At 47.4% G+C, this 27,602-nt stretch overlaps 1 protein-coding gene across 1 annotated transcript; it reads right to left on the minus strand.

The window, feature by feature from the left end:
• Positions 1 to 401: 401 nt before the first annotated feature.
• Positions 402 to 27,602, minus strand: Gpr26 (G protein-coupled receptor 26). Its single transcript, XM_005064291.3, has 3 exons — positions 26,269 to 27,602; positions 20,658 to 20,771; positions 402 to 9,460 (listed from the first exon to the last, which is right to left on the minus strand). The coding sequence occupies exons 1-3, from the start codon at positions 26,934 to 26,936 to the stop codon at positions 9,223 to 9,225; spliced, it is 1,020 nt and encodes a 339-aa protein (XP_005064348.1). The 5' UTR covers positions 26,937 to 27,602; the 3' UTR covers positions 402 to 9,222.

Genomic DNA, 27,602 nt, shown 5'->3' on the forward strand with positions numbered 1-27,602 from the left:
CAAGTTCAGTTTCTTATATTCTTTCTTGCCATATGATGCTGTCCACCATGTCAGACACCAGGCCCCAGTCTTGGGTTTCCCAGTGTTCAGTGCTGTTCTTTGTATATTACCCAGTCTCAAGTACTCTGTTTCAGCTGCACTGAATGGTTTAAAACACATTGTATTTGGACATAGTGGAAGACACACCTCTCCCATGGCAGGTGTGCTCGCACAAATTAAGATGAATGCCTCAAACTCAAAGCTGCCTGAGGTCAGAGGCAGTGATGGCTTGTAGAAATGAGAATGTAGTCTCGGAAGGCAAGAAAGAAATGAAAGACAAATTTTGGTGCCACCATTTGTGACAATTAGCTTATATATACACACAAAAAAAATGTGTCTGCACCAAGTCAGCCAAGTACAGGTGAGATTTTATAACAGGAATTTTATTGGACAGAATCACAATATATAGATATAGATATTTCCCTTGTATTAACCATCAATTCTATCATAAAAATATATTACAACATTTGATATATATTCACAAAACGCAAGCCATTGTAAACAGAGCAGGCAGCATTGGCCTTGAATTCAAATCTCTCCAGTCCCATTTCAGCAGAATACAGCTGTTGGCAGGTGTGTCACAGGGAAGGTAAATGTTGCCACATTGGGAGAGAGAGTAGTGATACTTTATTTAAGAATAAATGGAGCCACAGTTTCGTTCATTAAATTAGAAAGCAAAGTTAAAACTACAATGACATAAGACGCTAAACTTTTGCTTCATCTGGTGCTCAGTGTTCAGTTGTTTGTGTTGAATTCCCGCCATATGTAGTGCTCTCTCACGGGCATGCACACTGGTGGGGGGAGCATTGACTCTGCAAGCACATGTATTTCCATTCATTTTCCTAGAAATCTCCTGGAGAGGACTGCAACACTGTAGAAACCAATCAAGTGTCGCAAGAAATACCTGATATTTTCCTAAATCTTAGTTTTCTTGAAATGTGAAGATATAAAGTACATTTCCTTGTAGGATTCTAGCTTGAGCCCTACTGGGCACACTTGACATTTCCCAGCTGTGAGGACCCTTATGTCATCTACTGGCCACTTTGTAGGTGCCTCAAGCTATGAATGACCCAAGCCTCCTCACCTTCCTTTGCAGATAGCAAAAACAAATGAAATATGTGGAAACACAGGGGTGTAAAGAATTGGTCATTGGTGCCCTGGTACCCAGGAGCCTTCAGGATGGCATGCTAGTAGTGGCCTTTCACTCCCTCTCCTCTCACCTGCAGGAAGTGATGCTTCTTCTACTGGATACTGGGCAAGATGAACCTGCTGTGCTTCCTTGGGGAGGAAGGATGGGCATGGCTGATGGTGTCCATTCCCATCCACTACACAGGACACAGCACCAGAGGGGGAGCTCTGTCCACCCAAGAGCATACTCACCAAATGAGCAACCTGTATTTAGACAGAAGGTTTCAATTCCTTCTCCCAGAGGTGCCTAAGCAAAAAATGCTATCCAGTCAACATCGAGCTAATTGCCCCAGGTGGAAGGGAGAGCTGTTTGCAGCTCAGAGCAATTGAGTTTCCTGCAGGAGACCCTGATGAATTTGGCAGGACACTAGATCCTATGAACGCCCCCAATGTTCCAAGAGATATTGTGTTTACACATTTCTTGTAAAAAAGGATGGTTGAGGTTTGGAATCATTTCAGTTTGCAAGGAAGCTTGGTATTTGAAGCTTTCTCAAGTAGGGTGGGTTGGTTACTATTAATAATTCAAGAAGAGGTTTGGCAACAGAGGAGCCAAGGGAAGGCCATGGGAGGCTGGGTATTTGGGGATTAGGTGTTGGGGATTTTTAGGCAGCCTGAGCAATTACTATGATCTGGTTCTTGGCACCCAGACACATTGCAAGAATGTCATTGTGATAGCCTCTGATTCTCTGTATCCCAAACCTGTTCTCTTTGGGTGTTGTGGAGTGTGACTGAGGTCTGAGACTGCTTGTCTCCAAATAGAGATTCTGGGCCCTTGGAAACCATCACACCGTAATCTGATGGTGACTATGCAGACATACTGGACATGTGTGAGAGGACATGGAAAATACCATGTCTCAGTGTTCCTAAGAGCATCCATATCCAAGGGATACACATAAGCCTTTGACTCTAAAATATCAATTTCTTTTTAAAATAAATCCTTAAATGTGAGTGTGGATGATAAAACAGAGCTATGCTGCTATTGGTTTGATTCACATTTGGCCTTTAAATGTGACGTATGTATTTACATGACACATTTCAAGAATGAACTGTTCACCTCCCCTGCAAAAGATGGTGAGGGTGTGGCTTGCCTAATAAGTGTGAGGACAACCTTTGTACCATGGCTGTGTTATTGTACACTATGCTATGTTAATTCTTCCTTTTGTCCCTGGGGATTGGCAGCAGTACGCCTTAGACCCTACATGGATGTTAACTGTGAAACACCCCCTTAGAGTGACACACATTTGTTCCCACTCAGGATATCATCAGAGGAGGTACCCTAGGACAATGTGACTGGATTTGGTTTCTTGAGACTTAATCGAAGCTGGTGGTGGTTGATGCCTGCAATATCAGCACCCAGGAGGCTGAGGCAGGAGGATTGCTAATTTCTCTAAGATACACCACAAGTTTGAGGTCAGTATGAGATATATGGTGAGCTCAAGGCTAGCTGGGACAACCTGTCTTAAAAATAAGCAAACTAGTAGTAAGTAAGTAAGCAAATAAATAAGTAAACAAATAAAAAGAGAAATGGACACTGTCATTAAGAATGAATGTTGGCTTGGTTGCATATCCAAACTTGATGACATGACCCTGTTGCCAAAAACACTACACACATTATTCACAGGACGTGGTAAAATCAATACTGACTTCCAAAAGCTTTCTCCCTTGCTGGTTAGCTCTCATAGTACTGGAGGGTGCTATGCAGTCTTAGTCATCTGTGAGCACTGATAACTATAACAAAGACCAACAAGGCAAGATTTGCCCACAGGTACAATAATGTCACAAATGCTATGGGGTAACCAATCATTTTTCTGGTTGGATCAAATGCCTACTACACAGGAGGAAACACGTGCCTGGTACTGCAAATCTGGCCAAGAATCCATGGTTGGAGAATTCACAGGCTCTGGATATGTGTGTGTGAAAGTTATTTTATAGATTTGTACTATTATTTTGATAAATGGAGACAGTATTAATATGCCCTCTAAATTTATATTTTTCTGCTCATAGATTAGTGAAGCTTGTAGACCTCATCAGAGAAGTTTCTTTATGCAGTGGATGGTGGTTAGTGATGGAAACTGGGACAGAAAGATTTGAGAACCAGAAGTTGGGGAGGACCAGACTAAAATCGCTGTGTCTTCTAGACATGCGAGAACTACAGTGCTCATCAATCTATCAGCAGCTGTGGCTGCCTCACAATATCAAGTTAGCAAACATTCTAGCATGGAATGGTAAGGGATCCATGAGCCCTCAGCCCTAACTCAGGAGGTCTGGACAGTTGATGGCTTCTGGAGGAGGGAGAGTCAGTTTTTAAGCATGTTGTCTCCACACCCAGAAGGATATGAACAGCCCACATTGGAGTTGATGGGTTTAAAAAATTTTTAAGTGGACACAAATTTGGGGAGGCAGGAGAGTGTGGGTTGAACTGGGAGAAGTTAAGGAGAGGAATTGAGGGGAATTATTGTCAAAATACATTATATAAAATTCTCAGAGAATTTTGTTTTTGCAGAAAATGGGATCTTAATACAGAGACCCACAGCTGACCAAATTACAGAACATAAGAAACTCACAGAGTACTCAGACGTCTATATGATGACTCCTCTGATATGCTCAGGGACCATCATTGAAGAGGGAGTAGAAAGATGGTCAGAGCCAGAGGTTGGGAGGACTGCAACAAAAAGATGTCTCCTGGACATGACAGTACACATGAACTCACGGTGGCCATGGCTGCATTCACCTGCATAAGACAAAGCTAGTCAAATCCCAACATGGGTCGTCAGGGAGGGGATCACAAAGCCCCACTCTCTGGCTGGGGGGCTATTAGCAGTGATGGCTGCTGGAGGAGTATCAGCTTTCTTCTACCGTCTGGCCCTGGGTAGACTGCCCATGCTCTGGTAGACAGTCCTACACTTCCACACATACCAGCAACACCATTTGAACTCAGTGAGTTCATAAAGTTGGGTGGTTAGACTTATGTGAGAAGAGGGGTGGTGGAACTGGAGGGAAGGTCTAGGTGGCGAGTAGATAAAATATTTAATTAAAATGAATAAATGACAGATCCTTCAAATTGAATGCAGTTCCTTTCGCCTTTCCCATCTCCATTCTTCTATTCCCTTTCTTCCTTTCTTTCCTTCTGTTTTTTTGTTCTTCTCTTTTTGGATGGCTAAATATCTATGGATTTTTCCCCCTATCATCTTTTCCTAACTTTGTTCTTACTTCAAGAACATCCACCCTGTTGGTCACAGATGGCATTCATTGTGTCTCAGGAGGCACTGCCCACTTCTGAGCACCCCCTGGACAGTGTTTCTGAATGCACACTAAGCCCTACTCTACTGAATGTTTACCAGGCTAGTCCACATCTCAACCCCATGCTGTAGCAGCAGTTCAGAGCCCACTGCCTCTGCAAAGTCTTCCAGGGCTTCTAATTAACAGTGCTGAGCAACACCCTTAATACTCATCTCCCCTGGGGGCATGACACAGGAGGCTCTGGCTTACAGAACTATGGGGTGACAGGTGAGAACTCCCACATCACTTGGTCAGATCCAGCTTTCTCACCAGCCACTCATCATGTCATTGCAGAAACCCATTCTCTGGCCTTCTGGCACTGAAAGTCCCTGACTTCTGATGTCTGGGTCAGGCTGATAGAAACCACTTTAAGCTCCAGGCCTGTTCTCTCTATATCCAGAATCACTTCCATTCCTCAGGACCCATGACTCCTTCCCCCTTGGAAGCTGACTGGCCAAAGAGTCCAGTTCCTAGGCTTCACTCTGTGCTTGGGGAAGGAGCTGAGACCTGTTATCCCACAGTATCTTCTGCAGAAAGGCAGGAAAAGCTTGGGTTGAAGGAGGTGCTGGTAGGGAAGGTTGGGGGCTTACAAGGCAGGCTCCTCACATACAGACTTCTCTGCTGAGCCTGTAGGAGTAAAGGAGAGATGCGGAGAGATGCAGAGTTCTTCCCCCTGTACAAAAGGCTCTGCACATCTCCATGTGCTAACACTTCAGGAAATGAGAAGCCTTACTTGGGTCTTGGGGGAATGCTTCATGCTGCTGATGCTCATGGAGATGATGGCCCAATATTTCTTGAAAATGCAGGTTTACAAGGGCTCCTCAACACCTAAAATACTAATCCTGTAGTGTCCCTGCAGAGGAGCTGTCACTGCTGAGGACAGAGTTGAAAGATTACCTGAGTCAGCTGCCTGGACACTGATATATAGATCATAGAAACCCAAGTCCTTCCATCTTGCCTAAATTCACCTCTGGAGAATTCAGGAGTTCATATAAAAGCACCTCCCTTGGTGACACTTGGGGATGGGGAAGTTTAATAACTACTGTTTCCATTAAGATCCCCAGAATATTGGGAAGACAATGGGAACCTCACCATCTCCAGATCTTTTCCCATGGTGTTCATGGGCTGGAGGAAAAAAAGCTGATCCATGAGGTTTCTGGCTCCTTATAGAATAACCCCAAGAAAATCAGGCAACTTACTTAACCCTGTGTTAAGGTCAAATCCTGACAACACACAACACTGGGGTTCATCCAACAGCTAAGCACAGATGACTACCTGTACATCCAATCCTTCCAAGGAATGACAACCAGTACACAGGCATGGTCTTAGTCTGTCTACCTTCTCTCAAGGAGAGAGACACATGAAAAAAAGCATATCTCACAAGCACAAGGTAAGAGGTTTATTGCTCAGAATGTTGGAGGCCTGAGCTAATCCCTGGAAGAAAACACAGTAGGAAACACCAAGCCATGCTTGTCTCCTAACTGAATGCAGACACCCAGACACCATTGTTGCATCATTCTGCAAGCGTCCTGTATTCCCAGGGCCCCAGGTTTCCAAGTTACCGACCTCCTAGAAGGGATGCAAGGAAAATGCAGACTGGGGCAGAGATTATAAACTGAGCCCTCTGAGTGGAGTTGGAGCTCCACAGAATGGTTTCCCCTGCCCAGCGGCAGTGCAGGTGCAGTGGATAGGAGTCTGTACACCAGTGGGAGTCAAGCAAGTCACTGAGACCTTCTATCTTGGGGGACGGAGTCTTGTTTTATATACCTCATACCTGAGAAAACCACATGTCATTTGATTAATTAAATCACCAGAATGAGGTAGACTGCTCAAGTGGGAACTGTGATCACCACAGGGAGTGTGTTTCAGAGATGTGCAGGCTCATGATAAACATTTATGGGAAGGCGATTGCCGCAGCATTGGCTGGTGACCATTGCCAACGGAGGCACTTCCTTCTCACTTCCCTTGGGTTTTCAAGCCTGTGTCTAAGTGATAATGAAAACTCTCCATCAGTGGGCTTATCTGGGGTTCTTGTCAGTGGCACAATGCCAGTGTAACGGGTTTTATTAGATGGTAAGCAGTTTTAGAGGTATAGTGAAAATTACAGCATATATCCTTCCGGATAAGTGGTATCGTGGGTGGCAGTTCCTGTTTCTTAGCTAGGGAAGGGACAAAGCGATCTCATTGCAACTCGGGGTACAATATGTTGACTACACAGAGCAAGCAGGGAAAGGATTTGTAGGATGACTCTCCCTCTAGACCAACGTGGGAGAAGTGGATGTCCCTACTCGACTTTGCTTGTCTGCTGACCTCACCCTCTGGGTCACCACTCTTATGTTGCCCAACTTTAACAGTATTTGTGTGAAAAGGGGGATCATTTTGTGCATGCTGTCTTGGCCACTGGTTTGATTTGAACTCCCCTAGCACTCTGAGTTCTGGGACCACCGGGTGGATACAGCTGCTCTTCACTAGGAAATCTATAGAAGTCATTGTTGTGATTTGGGCTAGATGGGACCAAATGGACTCTGAACCAGGACATTTTTATCCCAGAAACAAATATGTGTCAGTGTGGTGCTGCTAGATGGGTGACAACCAGCTCTGGAGGAGAGACCTGATTTACAAAAACTTCCACTGTGGCTAATTTCAAGTTACCATGTGACATCCCTTATCACAGGAGGGAGGGGTGTACCTCACCAACTCCCCCAGATGACTGGGTGGGAAGAGATGGCTATAAAGTTAAAACAAGTATCCCAAGGAGTTCCCTCTGGACCCCAGGTTCTTTTACTCTAACAAGGCAGGTGGGAGCATACCTCTCCCAGCAATGGGAAGATATTAAAGCTGTCTCCATGGAAACTCTGAAGCCTGATGACATTAGGCCTGGTGGAGTTGTTTTCTAAATGAATTGCCAAGAGTTAATGATAGGCCATCTTTTCAAATAGACAAGCAGACATTTCTCTGCCTTTAACTACTGGGGCTGCCTGGCAGGGAAAACCAACATTCTTCAGGTTGGTCCCTGGTGGCTAGTTCCTGCTGTACTTCCGAGACTAGGATGTGTAGAATTATAAGAAAAGAAATACTGGTTTGATAGCTCTCAACCCTTTCCACCCAGAAGAGTCTCTTAGAGGTTTTATAGAGATGAGAAACAACTGCAAGGATCATTCTCAAATCAATCTGAAATGATGAGATGGGAAGAAGGCATGGCCATTGTTGGTGTGTGTGTGTGTGTGTGTGTGGGTGGGTGTGGGTGTGTGGGTGGGTGTGGGTGTGGGTGTGGGTATGTGGGAGCTAGAGGTCAACCTCATGTGTTGCTTCTCAGTCACCATCTACATTTTGGGGGGGTTTTGAGACAGGGTTTCTCTGTATTGTTTTGGAACCTGTCCTGGCTTGTTTTTGAGGTTCATCTCTGACATGCAACTCACCAGTTCAGCTAAGTCTTGGCCGACCAGTGAGTCCAGGGGAGCCACCTCTCTCTCTTCTCCAGCGTTAGGATTACAGGTGCATGCCACCATGTCCAGTTTTCTTTTGGTGCAGATTCTTGGGGTCAGACTCAGGGCCTCATGCTTGCACAGTAAGCACTTTACTGGCTAAGCTATTTCTCCAATCCTTATCTTTGTTTTAATGAGACTAAGACAATGGCTCCCAATGGACTGGCATGTATATTATGGGAACATCATCCTATACTAATTGCACTCTCTCATCAGTGGCACAAAGCAATTTTGTGGTGACCTTGGACGGCCCCTGCTTTCTCAGGACAGAATTACAGAATGAGACTAATGAGCCACCAGGATAATGGTACCCAGCATTTGAAAACTAAGGCTGCATCCATGTTCAGGTCAGCTCCTGTACATCCACCTCATAGGTTATGATGGGCAAGATGTCTAAGATAAGAGGGAGTGCTTCCTACCAACTCAGATCCCAACTGGGGAGGTAGGATAGACCAGATACCTTCTTCCTGCTTTATTGGACTCTCATAGCTATGACATGCAGATCAGAAGAAGGTGACTTCTTTCTCAGATTTCGGAGAATCTAACATTGTCTATTACCTGTCTATTGAGACCACTTTCATGCTAAGATTGTCAATACACACAAACATGAGTTTGTTTGATGGAAGAGGGACAAAAGTTGAATCCAATTTATCATTCCTCAGACAACTGGTAGGCAGCAAACTGGTTGTTAAACACTTTCCCACTGAGTGCAGAGCCCAAGAGTGTCAGCTGAGCATAATGTAGTTGGCACCAGCTAGATAATATTTGGGTTACAGCAGCCACCACTACCAAGTGAGAAAGAGATGCCATATTAGATCTGGGGCCAGATGGCCACAGCCAACCTTCGCATTCAGCATCACTGAAATGTCCCTTGGAGCATGGGGCCCCATGACCAGTGGTTAGCAAACAGGTGGGTGCTATGCCCTACACCTGCCACCAGCACTCTGTATCCTTGACAGCGACTAGCTTACCATCCTTTGGTGAGTCTAAGTGCTCAAAACACACTCCCAGAAAGAACGACCAGGACGTGGCCCATGGCCATCCTTTGGTGACGGGACAGTCTGATATCCCCCCTGGAAGGACCAAGAAGCAGGCGCCAGGACTTGTTCAGACATCAACATCACTGCAATCACCAGGCAATGGTGGCAGTTACTGTTCACCCAGGAGTCCTAGACCACTGCCCTTTGCTCTGTCCACCTCATTCTGAACTCCCCAGCAGGAGAGCGGTCCTTCATTCTGACACTGGCAGAATATTATGGCTGTGCGAGTCACCTGTGAGGCCCACGGAGCGGGAGTGGATGGAGCGTCTGTGGAAGATCCTGTTCAGAAGCTCCTTGCAGCTCCTACGGTATTGGTGTCGCAACAAGGAGTATACAAAGGGGTCCGACGCAGCCTTGCTGTAGGCCAAGCACTTGGACAGTACACCCCAGTGGGAGCCAATGGGTGCTGTGGAGAAGAGTTCCACCAGCCTGTGGAAGGATAAGGAGTGTTACTGAGGGTGCTGTGGGCATGCGTTAGGGGAATGTAACTATGTCAGGTAACCATGAAAGCAATAATGAGGCCCACCAATAAAAATGATGGCAATAGGCATTGATTAGGCACTTATTCTAAGCACTCTGTCAACTATGCACGTAGGTTACTGTAGTGAAGCTGGAAGACATGACAATCTCATATCCCCAAGCTCATAGGGACAGCAACTATAAAGGCAGGATTTAAAGCCAGCTCCACTTCTGCTTCTGACTCAGGACACGTCTTTATAGTCTGTAGGTCTTCATGTCTTGTCTATAGAGTAAGGAAGCTGGACAGCCTTGTTTCTATCTTTTAATCCATGAGAGTCTGGTTTGGCTCAGCCTCAAATTCAGTTCCGCCTTACTGAGGAGGCTATGTGGGAGAGAGGGCTGAGAAAAAAAACTTGGCAAACATTCTGCAAAGCCCCAGTAGAGCATCTGCCAGGGAAGAAGAGCTCTTCCTGGGACTGGGGTCCTGGTGGCCTCTGACAATAGCAGCAGTCAGGGGACCTGAAAGTGAGCTTCATCGATGAGAGCAAGGGAAGATATATCATCCCGCATGTTCAAGAGTTCAGTTCTTCAAGTTCTCCTGGAAATCATGGAACTCACTGATATTAAGAATTCCTGGGTCCCCACTCCTACCTCTAATCTTGATTACTCTCTCCCAAGTGTTCCCAGCCACACTGGTCAACCTTGAGATAGTATCAAGCAGTAGCATAAGGTCAAAAAGACCCACAAAGCTTGGAGAGATTAGAGACCCTGAATCACCTGTCCTCTACCCATTGTCAAGTGAGGCAGTTGAATGGAGAGGGATGTTAGCCTAGTGCTTGTATCCAGCTAGGTTCTGGCAGCTGGCCACCACATGGGGCATCCCCAGGAGAGCAGGCAGGGGTTGTTCTCAGCACAGTGAGTTGCCAGGGAGAGGGCTCAGAGACAAGAGGGGTAGAGTGTAACTCTGCTGCTAGATTAGTTTTCCTGGGTATTCTTCAGGCTCAGGTTGCATGATGGACCTTAGAGTAGTTAGAAGGAAGGACAGGTGCTGTATATCATTCCCCACTAGAACACCTCTCCTGAGTGGATCTCCAGTGAGTCCATAATGAGACCACTGTCTTTGCCTCGTCTTTTCAGCATCACTCTTTGCCCTTGGCCTTAATCCAGGGTTACCTTTCTCCTCATTTCATTGACAGATTGAATGATGAACTGAGGAACTGGAGCTGTGAGCATCAGGGAAATATTCACTTTTTTAAAATGTATGTTTTAGAAGTGATGAATTAAAAGAGACAAAGACCCAAATTTACATTTCACACATAATGAAATATCCAGACACTGGCTCACTGTTGCCCTGTATCTTAGCTGAGGTTTCTATTGCTGCAATAAAACACCATTACTGAAAAGTAAGTTGGGAAGGAAAGAGTTTACTTGGCTTACACTTCCATATGACTGCTCATCATCAAAGGAAGTCAGGATAGAAACTCAAACAGGGCAGGGACCTGCAGGCAGGAGCTGATGCAGAGGCCGTGGGGGGAGTGCTGCTTACTGGCTTGCTCCTCATGTCTTGTTCTATCTACTTTCTTGTAGAACCCAGGACCATCCATCCAGAGATGGCACCATCCACAATTGGCTAGGCCCTCTCCTGCAGTACGAATTCTAATTGGTCTTAATAATAAAAACCCAGAGTCAGATATCACGTTAAATGCTGAAACAAAGGAGCAAGCCACTGCTACCTCTTACCTCACCAACCTCTCACTCGAAAAAAAGCTTGAGCTCCTGTCTCCTCCTACCTTATTTTCCTCTCTCAGTTCATCTGTATCGCTTCCTGTCTGTCTGTACAGACCTCCATACTTCTATGGTTAACTAGTGGCTAGCACCGCCCTCTGATCTTCAGGCAAGTTTTCTTTGTTAGAGTACAAACAAGATATCACCACGCTCTCACATCAATCACTAATGCCCTACAGGCTTGCCTACATCTGGTCTTATGGAGGCATTGTCTTAATGGAGGCTCCCTCCTCTCAGATGATGTTAGCTTGTGTCAAGTTGACATAAAACTATCTAGCATACCAAGTGATGCCAAATCATGTTTCCCAAATGTCCTGTCTTCTATATATTGTTAAGATTGGTCCTAGCATTGTGGCTTTCCCCAAAATATAGGTGCGGTGTGCATGCATGTGTGTACGTGTGTGTGTTCATGTGTATATATAGGTACACATATGTATGTGGGAATGAATTCATGGAAATCAGAGGATGACCTTGGTGTGTTTCTCCCTCAGAGACTTTCCACATTTTATTTGGGACAGCAGGGTATCTCGTGGGGCTGGAACCTCACCAAGTTGGCTAGGATAACTGGCCATCAACTTTGTAGGGATCTGTCTGACTCCACCACCCATTTTATCTTTTCTGAGATTATACACATCCGCTGTTCAACCCAGTTTTTGACATGGGTCCTAACTCAGGACTTATTCACATGTGACAAACACATTACTGTTTGTGTTTTTCTTCCAGACCCAAAAGAATTTTTTTAAATGATCAATTGTCAAACCTCCAGAAAGATCAAAAGTAGTACTTGGGGGCTATGGAGGGCAAAGTTATGGCACTTGCTTCCCCAAAACTTCATCTAAGGTCTGAAGCCCTTCAGATAATTTCCACTGGACTAAGCCCTCACTGTGTGCACATTCTCATCTCATAGGAACCAGCAGAGAGAGATTCATACCCATCTTATAAATGAGACCATTGAGGTCCAAAGAGGTTGCATAGCAATCCAGGGGCTCCTGCCATGTGCAAGCCCACCCTCTAAGCCTAGCTGGAGGCCATGCTGGGACCTGCATCTCAGCATTGCAAGGTAACAAGATGAGCATTTCGGATACTTTCATCTCTAAGTTGCCCTTTCCATGAAGTCATGATTGGCTGTGCTAAATCTTTGTCTCTTGTCCCTCCCCACGAAACCTGTGACAAATTCTTCTTTAAAGTCTCTCTGACCTTTGGCAGGTCCCAGACAAAGGAGAGCTTCAAGTGAACACAAAGCAGATTTGACTTGACATAATTCTGGCCAAGGAGACATGAGGCTGTCTTCCTGCTATTTAAGCCCTCTGTTATGGTACTCAGCTCTGGCAGCTGCAGGATTCCAAAACATCCCTAAAGAACCCCACAGGGATCTGGAGGTGCTGTTAGGTTGCTTGGGTGTTCTGGGGTCCTTGACTGCAACAACACTGGAATGAAACCTGATCTCCACCCTGTTCCCAGACCCCAAAGGGAGACACTGGGACTTCCGCAGCTTTGGCACCTCTGGAGCAGAGGCCCTTCCCACTCCACAGCAAACGGGCTTGTTCCACAAGTACCACTCCTGCCACATGCCCGCACCTTTCACTGAGCACAAAGGGGTTTCCATATGCTTCCTAGGGTGTGAACTAAAAAAAGACCTCTGCTCATAATGAATGCAGATCAATCCTTCATACCCCCTCTTCCCTATCTTATCACCTCAGAGTGCCCACACCAGTCAGCAGGCAGGGGTACAGCAAGATGCATGAGGGGCGGGGTCTCCTCTCCAGATACTTCGGGCCATTCTGAGGAAGGCATTTGAGCCTTTTATAGAAGCCTGAGGAGTGACCCAACCTGCATCTGTGTATGTACCTGTGTGAATGACTGTGCATGTAGAATGCATGTGCTTCTATGCTAGGCATGCATGTGTGTCGTGTATGGTGTGCATGTAATATTGTGAGCACATTTATTTGTATGTGCATATGTGTGCTACATGCCTGTGAGTACATTGTGTCACCTGAATGTATGTGTATGTGCACATGAGGTATGTGTGTGTTATGCAAGTGTGCATTTGTGTTATTTAAGTGTGTGCATGTGTACCTTGTGTTGTGCGCATATATACATTATGTATATATTTGTACATGTGTATGCATGTTTGCCATATGGGTGTATGAGTTATGTACATATGTGTTCATGTGGGTCATGTGTGGGGTCATGTGTATCTGCATGTATATGTACTGTGTGTTTTGTGTAAAAATATATGCATATGTGTGTGTACATATGTGTGTGTGTATCTTGTGTATGTGCATGCATGTTTTAAGTGTATAAAATACTTCAAGGTTCAGAGCTACAGCTGAATGAGAGGGTGAACACATGTGATATGCACAGATTATAACCCCCAACCCTGAGTGCCTGCCCATGCCTGTGTTTGCTGGACTTCTCCAAAATCAGGCTCTCTTTAATCCCGAGTGCTTGCCCAGGCCTCTGTATTTGCTGGGCTTCTCTGAAATCAAGCTCTCTTTACTCCGAGTGCCTGCCCAGGGCTCTGTGTTTGCTGGGCTTCTCTGAACTGTGGCTGTCTTTGGTGTGAAGCCCTTCTGATGCTTGCTGGCAGCACTCTGAAGTGACTGCCACAGAAAAGAGCTGACTAGACAGGGAGCTTCTCACCCTTGCCCTTAGCCATAAGGGATCCTCACACTACTCACAGCCAGAGTTGCCCTAGTCCCTGAAGGAGGGGGACACTTGTCTGAATTCTGAGGCACTTGGAGTCCTGGAGGAACTAATGTCCAGACCTGTTCCCAATGGGAGTCTCCAGGGAGGGAGGCTCAGGGTGAGAGGTGCAGTGACTCAGCAGCCTAGGGCTCAGCACCTCATTGCTTCTCAGACAGCACCTCCAGCTCCCCACATTTGTATCACAGAAAGATGAGACCAAGGTAATTTCTGTGTTAGTCATATGGTCCAGATGTGGGAAAGAAAGGATTTGAAGCCTGGGCTTTGGGTACCAGAGACCTCATGCTTCCTGGTTCCAGGCTGCCTCAGGTTCCTGCATTGTTTCCAGTTTTATAGTGCACCTGACACCCTCTATTTCAAATACTGGAGGTAAAGCAGCACATTAGAGTCCCTTCTTTATACTTCTTCTGCTCATCACCGCTCCTCTGGCCTTTGCTCTTTGTCTGTTTCTGTCCGTCTTTCTGTCTCTCCTTGTAACATTCTGCACACACACACACACACACACACACAAACACACACACAGAGACACACAGACACAGACACAAATGTTCACACACAGAGAAACACAGACACAGACACACAAACATTCACACACAGAGACACACTGACACACAATCACATACACACAGAGACAGAAACACACACAGAGACACACAGATACAGACACACAAACATTCACACCCACACCCACAGTGTATGTGCATTAAAGTGCAATGTAAGTCACAGAACATCGCTTAGGAAAACAGCCCAATTATCCTCAAGGCTTCTGGAGGCTGGATCTGTACTTGTCTGCATATGCGAAGGCCTGGAAGCTCTAAGCAATGCTTTAAGCTTTCCTAAGACATTAGAGTGGAGGAGTCATTTATTAATAGAACGTTAACAGTCAGGAGCCACCTGCATATTAACCCCTCTCCCCTCGCCATCATTCCATTACTCTGGAAAGCTATAATAATGGGGCCATCAGATCCGCAAATGCCTCCAAACCTGATCCTGATGATTTACGACAACTGTAATTATTTGTAAGTATAGATTGCTGTGCAGACGATAGGCTTACAATCACTTGAAGGCATGTGAACATTAATTCTGAAAATATTTCCCAAGAGCCTGTGGGCAGAAATGTGCAGTGGCCCTGAAGACCCTGCCTGGTTACTCCAGGAACAGTCTAACTGACCCCAGAGGAGCTGCATGGCTGTGAAACACAGACATGTCAGGACTCCATTAAGAGCTCTCACAAAAAAAGAAGAGGTAGACAGTGTCCAAACAACACCTACAGCCTGGCTTCTACACGCACACACATGAACCTACACGCACACATGCATACATGCATGCACATATGCATGCTGCAGATGAATTTAATTTTTATTGTACTTATTATCCCACTATAGAATTGCTATGAGACGAATTGATTATATTTTTTATCATACTAAGTTTTGGAAGTTATAAGCCTGAAGTAGGAACACCTTAATTTGGACAGGTCATATTTTGAGTGCTCAGCAGCCAGCCATGCCTGGTGTCTGTCATACTAGAAAACACCACCCTAGATCCCATTCATGCTGTCTGGCTTGCTCCAGTTATTACTCCTCCTCATACCCACCTGACCACACTCACTCTGCGAGCTTTGCCCATTAGCCTAGTCAGGAATCTCCGTTCTGCCTCAGAACCCTGGATCCTGGCCTGATGGAATGGATCTGCCTAACTACAGGCTTTATTTTTCAGGGCCAGAGTTCCTATCAGGGGACTCTTGGGTATCTCTTCAATTCATCCTTCATCTTCAGGTGAACTTTGATAGTTGGCATAGAGAAGGTGCCAGAGGCATGTGTGACAAAGTTATGGGAGGTGAGCATGAGCACTGTCGTGAGAGATTTGCTTGGGGTAGTTCTCCATACAGATAGAGAAGACACTGGTAATAGGTGATGGGGTAGGGTGGTATTCCCTGATCTAGGTTCTATACTGGAGGAGGTGACAAGGTCGGACGGCATCCCCTGACCCAGGTTCTATATTAGAAGAAATGATGTGGTGGGGTGGAGTCCCCTGATTCAGGTTCTATACTGGAAGAAGTGAGGCCCTTATTCCCCTGGAAATGCTGCTTATTCTCATGCAAGATGCACAGTTTTGTGAATGCTTTTTTAAAACTCAATTATATTATTCCCATTTGAATCTGTTAGCAATCTAACTGAAACACTATTGCCTGGACATTATTAGAAGGAAATGGACTATAATAAAAACGGGGGACAGTTGATCTAGCAAAGGATTTACATTTATACAACAAGGACATATGCTAACTATGCTCATAGCAGCATTGTTTGTAATAGCCAGAACCTGGAAGCAACCTAGATGCCCCTCAACTGAAGAGTGGATAGAGAAAATGTGTACATTTACACAATGGTGTATTACTCAGTGGAAAAAAACAATGAAATCTTGAAATTCACAGGCAAGTGGATGGTACTGGAAGAAATCAATCTGAGTGAGATAACCCAGTCACAGAAAGACAAGCATGGTATGTACTCACTCATATATGGATATTAGACATAGAGCAAAGGATTACCAGTCTACAATCCACAACAGCAGAGAAAGTAGGAAACAAGGAGGACCCTAAAGGAAAAACACTTGGTCTCCCAAAGAAGGGGAAAGGGACAAGAACTCTTGAGCAAATTGGGAGCATGAGGGCAGGGAGGGTTGGGAGGTAGGGAAAAGAGAAGGGGAGTAGAGGAGGGGGGAGAAGAACAAGAGGAATAAAAAATTGAGGCAGGGAAGGAATAGAGGAGAACAAGAAAAGAGATACCTTAATAGAGGGAGCCAGTATAGGCTTAAAGAGAAATCTGGCACTAGGGAAATGTTCAGAGATCCACAAAGATGACCCCAACTAAGAAGCAGTAGTGAAGAGATTGCCTTTGACGCCTTCCCTTATAGTGAGACTGATGACTACCTTATATGCCATCCTAGAGCCTTCATCCAGTAGCTGATGGAAGCAGAAGCAGACATCCACAGCTAATCACTGAGCCATACTCCTGAAATCCAGTTGTAGAGAGGGAGGAGGGATGAGCAAAGGAGTAAACACAGGGCTGGAGAAACCTACAGAACCAGATGACCTGACCTAGTGAGAGTATTGGGACCCCAGTCATAAAGCTGGGGAACCAGCATTGGACTGAACCAAACCCTCTGAATGTGGGTGCCAGTTAGGAGGCCTGGGCAGTCTATTGGACCTCTAACAGTGAAAACAGTATTTATCCCTAGTGCACAAATGGACTTTGGGAGCCCATTTTCTATGGAGGGGTACTATTTCAGCCCAGATGCATGGAAGAGGGCCTAGGCCCACCCCCAAATGATGTGACAGACTTTGATGATCCCCAGTGGAAGGCCTCACCATCCTTGGGGATTAGGTGGAGGGTGGGTTGGGGGGGTTGGTAGGAGGTATGGGAGGATGGGAGGGAGAGGGATCAGGGAATTGATATGTAAAATGATTGTTTCTAGATTAAAAAAAGAAAAAACTAAAATCAAAAAAGGGGGAGACAGGGAGGGAGAGGAACAAGAGGGAGGGAGAGGGAGGAGGAATGGGAGGGGAGGGAGAGGAGAGTGAAGGAGGGAGAGAGAGAGAGAGAGAGAGAGAGAGAGAGAGAGAGAGAGAGAGAGAGAGAGAGAGAGAGAGAGAGAGAGAGAGAGAGAGAGAGAATACATTAGGAAATGAGATTAAGCCTGAGGAAAGCCTAGCTGCCAAAAGTAGGAGTCATATTACTTATTCTCTGAGAATTCAAGTTCACTTCCTCAGTCCTTGACTTCCCTTCACCCTGAGGTCTAAAAGGAAGAGTCTCCATATACTTTCTCACCCGCATTCCCTGGCTGGCTACATCTCCTTCAGTCCCTGTGTCAGGGAGAGAAGATAATGGCTCAAGAATCCATACAGGCATGTCTGTGTCACACACTCCAGTGCTCCATATCCTTTAATCCCAGGATACCACACTGTCTTCTGGAGGCCCAGAGAGGTGAGAGCAATGGCCCAAAGTTGCATAGCAGGAAGGTGGTGCTGAGGAGGCCCCTCTGTCTCTCTGTGTTAGGTCTATGCAGAGTCCCGAGATAAACCAGCTTTGGCTTCCTGACTGGGGTATGAATCTAGACCAGTTTTTCACTCAGGGTGACTCTGGTCCTGGAACACTTGGCAATAACTGGAGACTTGGTTATCAAACTGGACACATTGGGGAAGGATAGAGGTGTTCCTGGTGTTCAGTTGGTTGGAATTAAGGAGCCCATAGTATATCTTTCGATTCCTAGGGAAGCCCTTCTCTGTCAAGTCATCTGTATGCAACACAGCACAATTACTGAGGTCTAGTGCATAGATCCAGAGGAAAAATGGACAACTCCACCCTGTTCTGTGGTCAAAGCATCCAGGAACCCATACACAGCTCCAAGTCCTGTGTTCAAAGTGAGAAATGGGCTGAGTCTGGTTACCCAAGTAGAAACACATACCATGGAAGGCAGTGGGTGGCACTGTACTTAGGCCTGGGCTGTCTGAGGAAGAGAGGAGGGGCCTAGAGAGGTGAGCAAGGCTCCCTCTCTGCCTGTCTGGAGGTCATGACTGAAAGTAAAAGCAACCAGGTTTGAGGTGGGGGGGCTCTGTGTAAAGACAAGTAGGGAGAGCAGAGAGAGTAGACACAGTTGGCTCATCCTCAGGGGGCCAGGAGGCTGGGTGACAGTGAAGGGGATGCCCACTCATGCAGTGGTACTAGCTGTGTTCTCTCTCTCTCTCTCTCTCTCTCTCTCTCTCTCTCTCTCTCTCTCTCTCTCTCTCTCTCTCTCTCTCTCTCTCTACACACACACACACACACACACTCATACCCAGAGGAAACCATTTCCCAGACTCAATCAAAGCTCTCACCTCCGTGTCTTAATATCCATGCCTTATTAGAACCGTTGTCCTTTGTGATCTCCCAACTTCACAGATCATAGAACTATTCAGGAAACAAAGCTGTGGGTTACCATACCGCCCCCACCAGTCTACAGAGGAGCTTAGGAGGGAGAAGTGGGAGGGGAAGCATCCTTTTCTTTCTTTCTTTCTTTCTTTCTTTCTTTCTTTCTTTCTTTCTTTCTTTCTTTCTTTCTGTCTTTCTTTCTTTCTTTCTTCCTTCCTTCCTTCCTTTCTTCCTTTCTCTTCACCTTTCTTTCTTACAGAAACTGGCATGGGGAACTGTCATAGCTGGAGCAGGCTAGTCTGAGGAATGCTGGTTCCTGCTGCCAGTGAACTACACCCTGCCTGGCTCTTGATACTCTGGGGAGAGGAAAAACTGGCTAACAATGCAGTCACAGGAAAGGTGGTCTGCCTTGAAGGGCATGGAGAGAAATATCTGCTTCTATGCACGTGGCAGGAGGTATCTCTGAAGTAGACCATTCGGGGCTGGCTACCCAGCACCCGGTACTATGCACTACTTCCTTCCATTTTTCCTTGCTGTTTCTTCTGGTCAGCACCTCTTGGAGTATGAGTGTGGGGTGAAGAGTTAGAATGAGGTTATCTGGAGATCAAGTGAAGAGTCTTCCCACTGTGGGGTACTGAGTTTAACATATAAGAACCCAAGACTGATTATAGAGAGCAGTGCGAAGGTTGTTTTCCCTTAAACCCAGTAGATCCACCATAGAACAGCTGGCCCACTTCTGGGTGTATTATCAAAAGAAACAAAATGAGAATCAACATTCGCCTGCATGTTGTATTTATTGATGCATGTTCATAGCAGCTAAGGCAGAAACCAATGTGGGGGCTGCAACCAGCGCATAAAGAAAATGTGGAATAGATGCGCAACAGGGTGTCACTTGGACAAATGGGTGGAACCAGGGGACACGATGAAATAACTCAGACTGGTGCCACATGTTCTTCCATAAAAACACACCTTAAAAAGCCCATCAGGATATGCAGCAGTGATGCCCAGGAGCTAGGGCGAAGGGGATGATGGAGACAGGGTGGATAATGGATATTAAAATAGACATGTTTTCTCACTTTCTACAGTCCAGTGGAGGACTGCACTTCACAACGACCTGTTACATATGCTATAAAATAAACAGAGAGGTGCTCAGAGGCTCCAAACACACAGGCATGGCAAGGAGATGGAGAATAAATGAGCCCAATTCGATTAGCACACACTGCATGCATATAGTGTAATTTTACACAGTGCCTCATAGGTTCCTGTGGTGATTATGTGGTAATCAAAACTGTTGTTAAAGGAACAGGACATGTTAACTATCCTGACTTGATTAGTGCCCATTGTATACCTGTATTGAATCATCACAAGGTACTGGTAACTATGTGCAGTAAAAATGTTAATTAAGGGGCTAGAGAGAGAGCTTGGTGGCTACAAGTTCAGACTACCGAAGAGGACGATAACTACCTAAGAAGTTCTCAGCAGCTCACAACTGCCTGTAACTCCAGCCCCAGGGAATCTAAAACTCTCTCTGGCCTCTAAGGACACCTCCACTCAACTGTACATACTCCCACACAGACACAAACACATACATGCACAGACACATAATTAAAAATAAAAAATGAACCTTTGAAATGTTAGCTATTAATAAGGGAGGGTCAGGGGTTGAAGAGAAGCATACCAGTGTTCATTCACACCCTGCCATGCCCGTAGGAGAGACATGTGGCAATAGAGGCCCCACTCTGCCCTCCAAGCCCTGTTTCCCATCTGCTTACCTGGTAATCACATAGGGGGCAAAGCACACGAGAAAGGTCCCTATGAAGGTGCTGATCTTTTTGGTGGCACGCTGTCGCCTGCGCTTCTGCTCCTCCAGACATCGCTCCCTCACGCTACATGGGACAGAGAGGAGAAGGTAATTCACGGGGTGGCATGGCCGGGACACAGGGAGGTGCTACTCATGACACAAACAGTGGACTCCAGACTCGTGGCTATGAAGCCAGAGACCTAGGGCTCGATCTTGTGCTCTTGGACAAACTGTGTGACATTGTCAAGGTCGTTATTTGCAGTGTAATATCATATATCACATTTTATTGATGTGTTTTCTTATAGGCAATATAATGTTAAATGGGATTGCCTGAAGAATTAAACGTACCATGCACAGTGTCTGGTTTCCTTTATGTTTTTTTCGATAAAACACCCTGACCAAAGGACCTATCACCAAGCCTCTCTGAACATGAGTACCCACTTCTCAGAGGATTTCACCACAGCAAAAATTTCATTGTGGGGATGGACACGACCCATTAACTAGTAGGACACTAAGAGATGGGGAGCTTCCTTATGCTCTCCAAGGAGTCAGAATTTTGATGAGGGGCTATAGTCCCTTCCCTCTCCATAATGGACCCTCTCTCTTCCAAAGCCTCGGGTAATTAATATCTATAATGGCTTTGGGGTCTTCAGAGAGACCGACACTGGAATGACTGAAGGAAGGAAAGGCTAGGACTGTCTGTGCCTCTCCCCCCCCCCCCCCCCCCAGGCTGCACAGATCTTCAGAGATCTGCTGTGTTGTCTCTTCAGGTTAAGCAGAAGGCATTTTGTAGCTGTGTGTCTTCTTTGGCCTTTGCTTCATAGCTAATAGCCTATTGGTTAACTGTGAAGAGGCAGGGTTGAACTTCTAGATTCAAATCCAGGCCCTTGATTTCGGGGTGGCAAGTGGTACAGCCTGTCTGTATATCAGCTTCCTCATCTCTAAAAATGAGGGTTCTGGGAGACCCTGCCTTGTAGGGTCACATCCAGAGTGACTGAGTTAAAATATGAAAACTACCAAAAACCATGCCTGACTCAGTGAACACTTAGTGAGCATTAACCAAACTATCCTCAACTCAGTATACATTCACTGGCAAACAGTATACTATGTTCTAGCTCCGCCATGAACCTCCAAGCCACAGGGTTTCCTCTTTCCGTAAAAGTCCCTCTTGTCCTATGCTCTGTCCTTAGGAGAGGGCAGTTGTGGCTGGGGACTGTACCAGGGATGATGTGAGCTAGCATCATGCAATCTGACATTGAGTTCTGAGTTGACTCTGGCCCACTTGGATCTTACAAGTACATCACAGAATCTAATGTGTCATGCCAGTAGAACACAGAGACTGTCTGCAGAGGGCACTTAGCCCCAGGGAAATGTTGTTGCTGGGACAGACAGTAGATTCTGCAGCATATGCCTACCCAAGCTTACAGATGGGGAAATGGAGGCTTATGGGAGTGAAGGATCTGCCTGCCTTGAGATTCAGGTACAAGTGGGACTTCAGATACATGGGCGTTGGCTACCAGCCCAGCATTTCCAGTTAGGGGTGTGGCACTCCTTCCCTGAAGGATTGTAAACAAAAGGGCTGGAACCAGCTCTACCTTTCCTTCCTGGGTTCTACTGTTTCCTGGGTAACAGTGCAGTGGTGGTTGCAGGTGAGTAAGGTCAACTGACCCCATGTTTAGAAAGCAGCTTGACCATCAGCTTAGCACTCCCATCACTTAGGTGTGAGACAGCTCACTGGGCTCTCTGAATGATAGGATCACAAAACCATTTACTGTCATTTCTCTCACCACAGCTTTGCAGCCCAGAGGTCCAGAAAATCTTGTATCCCTGTGAGCTGCATTGTGATTGTTCTCAGATGAGGACCCTCATAGTTTAGGACATGCCCAAGAAAATATTGGCAGTTTGGGACAGAACCAAGTCTCATCTCAAATATCCTGACCTGACTCTAGGGAGTTCCCTTTACCCTCACTGCCACCCCTGGTCTGATGGTGGCACCCAGAATCCTTGGACTGTTGGGTAGAGTCTGTGGTGCAGAGACCTGAGGTACATGACTCACTCAGGGACCCCTGATTGTGGTGTGAACATGTGTGCTAGCCTGGAGTTGGAGTAGGGGGTGCCACAAGATTTGAGACCAAAGCAGATGGCCTCCCTGGCTTTCTGACACATGAGGTTAAGGAGATGCACTCAGCAGGCTCCAGTAACAGAGACTCTGAAGTATCTTAACAGACAGTGAAGGAGGTGGTCTCAGAAACCTTGATGATCTGAGTTGTCCATTGTCCTTCCAGAGACCACACTTGGAGCACTCATAGGCTGGTCCCTTTTGGTTTTCTGGCTTTTAAGACATGAGACAAGATGGCTCATAGTGAGAAAGAGCTCTGGGTTTGTGGTTAGGATGCTGGCATTATCAGTACCCCTTTCTAGCAAATGCAGTCCCTGTTCTGGGCCCTCCCTACACATTAAAGCTGGAGCCCACCCCTTCTACACTAGAGTAAACTCTAATTTTCTAGGACACATAATCCTTGTCTAAATGCCTTGATTCTGATTCCAAAATACATGCAGACTCTGGTCCCCATCAAAGGGTGGGCTGTACTGTAGATGCAATCAGTCCAAGGCCTGAGGAGCATCACATATATGGAACATGACTGTAAGACTTGTAGTGTGCACATGGCCCAAGAGAGGCACCTTTGGTGCTGGGTAGAGTCAGGGATGGAGAAGTAAGGTAAGTGGACCACTTAGTGTTCTCTAGCCCAGATGACGCTAGCCTCAGAGGAGCCTGTAAATCCTAAATTTGAGCCCCATTTGTAGGAAGTATATCTGTGAAGATACAGGGATTAGGAAATATTCCATGTAATTGTCTGCAAGCTAAATTAGAACTTCTAAGCATCTACACAGACAGTTTATGAGACTCTGTCTGCCTGGGTGCTCCATCCATAAATCTCAAGGACAGACTTATGTGTGAGCTACTTTTTAGAGTTCGTCAAGTGCCTCCCTTTTGGGATCAACTAGTCAAGATTCTGCCTCCTTGGTCAACCTCTGACATGCTGCAGAGTCAGCCCTCTGGTCTTGATTCATAGGATGTTGAGGGGTTAGAGAGAGACCCCAGTAACACTGTAAGGAAGTCCCCATTCAGCTTGTAGGAGAGACTCTTCCACCAACTGCTTAGCTCCAGGAATGTGTCTACCTAGCATGGTGAGCCTGGGCTGGGCTGGAAAGAGAGAGCACTGCGGCTGGGTTGTGGAGCCTGATCTGCTTGGTTGTACTTGGCAGCAGAGGCAGAACAAGTCTAACTAGGGCCTGTCTAGAGCTTTGACTGGGAGAACTGAATAGCAGACATTGGGCAGGTGGAGCTGAGTGTGGACCAGACACTGCAAAGCAAAACCTGCTTCGTAAACGTAGTGACTAGGAAATGGACACAGAGCAACAGAAACAGGAGATGCTACCTTGGGTCTCAGATTTAGAAAAGAGGGACTGCCTGCTGTTTAGGCAGTGATCGTAGCAAAGGGGTAAAACTTGCTATTCGACTGGAAAATCAGCTACTTCCCATCCCTTCCTAACAAATGGTACCTGGGCTCCAGTACCTGGGATAACTTCCAGTGAGCTAAGACTCCACTTGCTCCCTTAGCTGTCCAGGGACTGTCCTGGGACTGACGCCCTAAGATTTCATAGGTTCTTGATACTAAAGGATATCAGAGCCTGAGATAGGGCAGGACTCCATTGCAGCCTTCAGAGTTAAGACCACAGCATCTCAACTGTGCCATCAAAGAGACAGCCAGCATATCAGCTGTCAGGGAGGTAGGTGAACTGTCATGATCTGTGAACCACCTCCCCACTCCTACTTGAGACCTCTGTAAAGGACAGCTCGTGCTCACCAAGGAGCACATGGCTCTGTGACCTGATGGAGCATCCTGGAGGGTCTAGAAGCAGGGACTCCTCCAAACAGCCCGAGGCTTAGAGGAGGTCAGGGTTCTCCTCAGAGTTGACAAAGGCCTGGATTGCAGCAATGTCTGTCTTTGCTTATGAGACTCCTAAATACTCTCTGTAGTTCTGACCTAAAGTCAGAGAGACAGGAGCAGAGGAAGCCCCTGTCCCTAAATAGAATGCAAAGTGGCCTCTACCCTCCTCTTTGGGGGATTAAGAGCAGGGGTTGGGCTTTGCCTCACCCTAAAATAACTGGCTCCACTTCTCTTTCCCTCCACTGGGAGGCTCTCTGAGTGGGCTTTCTAGGACTGGTTCAAGTCTTCAAGAGTTAACATTTCCATGCATCCTCACAAGCTGCCTCAGCCCCAGCCCTGGGACGGCCCTTTCTAAAGTGAAGGGCGATGGACATGTTTCTGCAAGCATGGTTTCAGACTTCCTGCTGAATTGACTCTTGAGCTGCACAGACACAGGCAGAGAGAGCTGCTGCAAGAACATTCCGTGTAAGTTTCTGTGGGGAAGAGTTCTGTAGAGAAGACTAGAGCAGCCTGTCATCTGGAACAGTTGCTCAGAGCGGGACGGCAGACACACTCTGCCATGCCCTTCCAATGTGCAGGCATGGTGAAATTCAGCAGCTTCTTAGTGCTAAGGCAAGGAGCCCCACAAGTGGCCTTGCTCAGATGAACACCTTCCATCTGTTTGCTGTGCCCTAAAGGGCAGACACACATCGAGGTCTACACTCTTCCTACCCCAGGCTTCCTGAATCAGGGCCTCTGCTCACACCCAGACCCATAGCCTTTCCATCACCAGTGCACTCTTTGTGCTGTATCTTCTGTGCCAAGTGGATTCCTAAGCTCTTATCTAGAGTCCCAGGTAGCAGAGAGGGAGGCAGCTTTTAATGTATATAAACCGGCAGAGGCCACAGAAGCACCCTCCCTCTGGATGCCCTTAGTCTTGAGAGGAAGAATAAGGTGAGCTCGGGACAGCTTGATTGACAGTTTTCTCCTTCTCTCCCAGAGGGACATTAAGGACCACAGAGGTTCCCAGCCCGTCCTTTCATTTGCCTCCTTCCATCTTGTCCTGAGAAATAGTGGGTCAAGAAGATGGAGGTGGGCAGATAGGACAGGCTTAGTTTCAGGAGCCTGAGGTACAAATTCTTGAAGGGACCTTGAGGCTCCAAGTCCAGAAGACATGGGACAGGGTGCTTTAGGGAGGCAAGTCAACCCCAGGTCCTCGGGACCCACCATAGTGAGAAGGTGCAATGGATCCTGCTTGATGGGAACTCTGACACACACAGGAAGAGGAGATCAATGTAGCACCACACCAAGGATAGCAAGGACCCGGAGGAGTAACACACAAAGTTTGAAGAGTTCTTAAGTGTTTTCTAAGCCTCTATAGTCGTCTCTCAGGGCCATATCCAAACCCCTTTCAAGCTTTGCACAGTGAACAAAGCCCACTGTCTAAGATGGTATATGGATAAGGAGGGAGTTCTGGCTGGGATTTCAGTCTGGGGCTTCAGAAAATGAAGCTCTGGGTATCATTTAAACAGCACCTGCCATTCCACCCTTGCAGTGAGGAGGAAAGGGAATTCTCTCACAGCCCTACCCTGGATGCTGGGACCTTCCCAACTCACTAGTGTCCCCAGCGCACTGGATCAGGCCTCTCACCTGGGGTGGATGTCCACCAACAGCACAAGCGTCTGCATGGTGATCACGTCGATGCGCTTGCAGTGGAAGCGGGCCACCTTGAGCACCTTGAGGTACGTGAAGCAGAGTACGATGAAGGAGAGCAGGAAGCTGAGCGCATGGAAGGCGCTAGTGAAGACAGCAAAGCGCAGGCGCTCCTCCGGCCGCCGGCTGCACAGCGTACACGAGGCATACAGCTGGTGGAAGCCGAGCCAGGACAGGGCGAGAGCGGTGGCCGGGAAGATGAGAGCATGCAGCCACGTGTAGGCCACCATGAACGCGGCATCGCGGAGGCGCATCTTGGCACGGTAGCTTAGCGGGAAGACCACGGCCACCCAGCGGTCGATGCTGAGTGCGGCCATGCTGAGCATTGAGTTGGCAGCCAGGAAGGTGTCGAGGAAGGCAGCCAGGCGGCACAGGCGGTCCCCGGCCGGCTGTCGTTGTGCTACGACGCCGGCCAGCGTGAGTGGCATGTTGACCACAGTGCACAGCAGGTTGCCACAGGTAAGGTTGAGGGTGAAGAGCGCCGGCGCCTGGCGGCGGATGTCAGCGCTGTGCAGGAGGCAGAGCAGCACCAGCCCGTTGGACAGGAGCGACACGCCGATCGTGCCCACCAGCAGCCCCGCCAGACCCGCGTCCCACGAGTTCATGGTGCGCGCCCGCAGCTGGCGCTCAGGGCCCGCAACCCCGCGCCGCCATGGCGCAGCCCACTGCCGGCTCAGCCCCTCGGCGACGCGGTGGCCCAGCGACCCCTGGCTCCTGTCGCCATGGCTACCCTGAGGGCGGCGTCCAGCAACCCAGAGCCCCGCGCCACCCCCTGGACCAGCACCTAGGGACACAGCCACCCGGAGCCGCCCTGCTCCACCTCCCAGGCGAGCAAGCACCTGGGAGCAGAAACACTCTGGGTCACCTCACCACCTGCGAGTACCTGGAAGAGCGATCACCCCCAGCCCCGCACCACCTCTTGGCCAGTCGCCCGGTGTGCCGCTGAACTCCTGTGGTGCCCTGGAATCCTGGATTGCAGGCGCCTGTGGTCACTGGCTTTCCCCCTGCTCGCACCCGCCCTCACCGGGTCCCTCTAAGCTCTGGCTCTGCACCGCACACCCTCCTGCTTTGTGGCTTCCTCTCTGTCTCCCTCTCTCTGCCTCTGTGCTCAGTCTCCAGTGTGCTCTCACTTTCTGCTCCCCCTCCCCCGTCTGTCTCTCCCACCTCCAATTTTCTCCTTCCCTCTTTGCTTACCCTCCCTCCCTTTCTCTTTTCTCTCTTCTTTCTCTCAGGAAACTGACTGCTTCTGAGAAGAAAACCCCACTGATTCT

Source organism: Mesocricetus auratus, unplaced genomic scaffold (genome assembly GCF_017639785.1).
Source record: "Mesocricetus auratus isolate SY011 unplaced genomic scaffold, BCM_Maur_2.0 Super-Scaffold_4256, whole genome shotgun sequence".
Taxonomy (NCBI): Eukaryota; Metazoa; Chordata; class Mammalia; order Rodentia; family Cricetidae; genus Mesocricetus; species Mesocricetus auratus.

Coding starts and splice junctions, on each gene's coding strand:
- Gpr26 (XM_005064291.3), bottom strand. CDS start 26,936: ATGAACTCGTGGGACGCGGGTCTGGCGGGGCTGCTGGTGGGCACGATC. Junction 20,772..26,268: donor TTGGTGGACATCCACCCCAG/GTGAGAGGCCTG, acceptor TGTCCCATGTAG/CGTGAGGGAGCGATGTCTGG. Junction 9,461..20,657: donor GCCCCCTATGTGATTACCAG/GTAAGCAGATGG, acceptor ATCCTTCCACAG/GCTGGTGGAACTCTTCTCCA.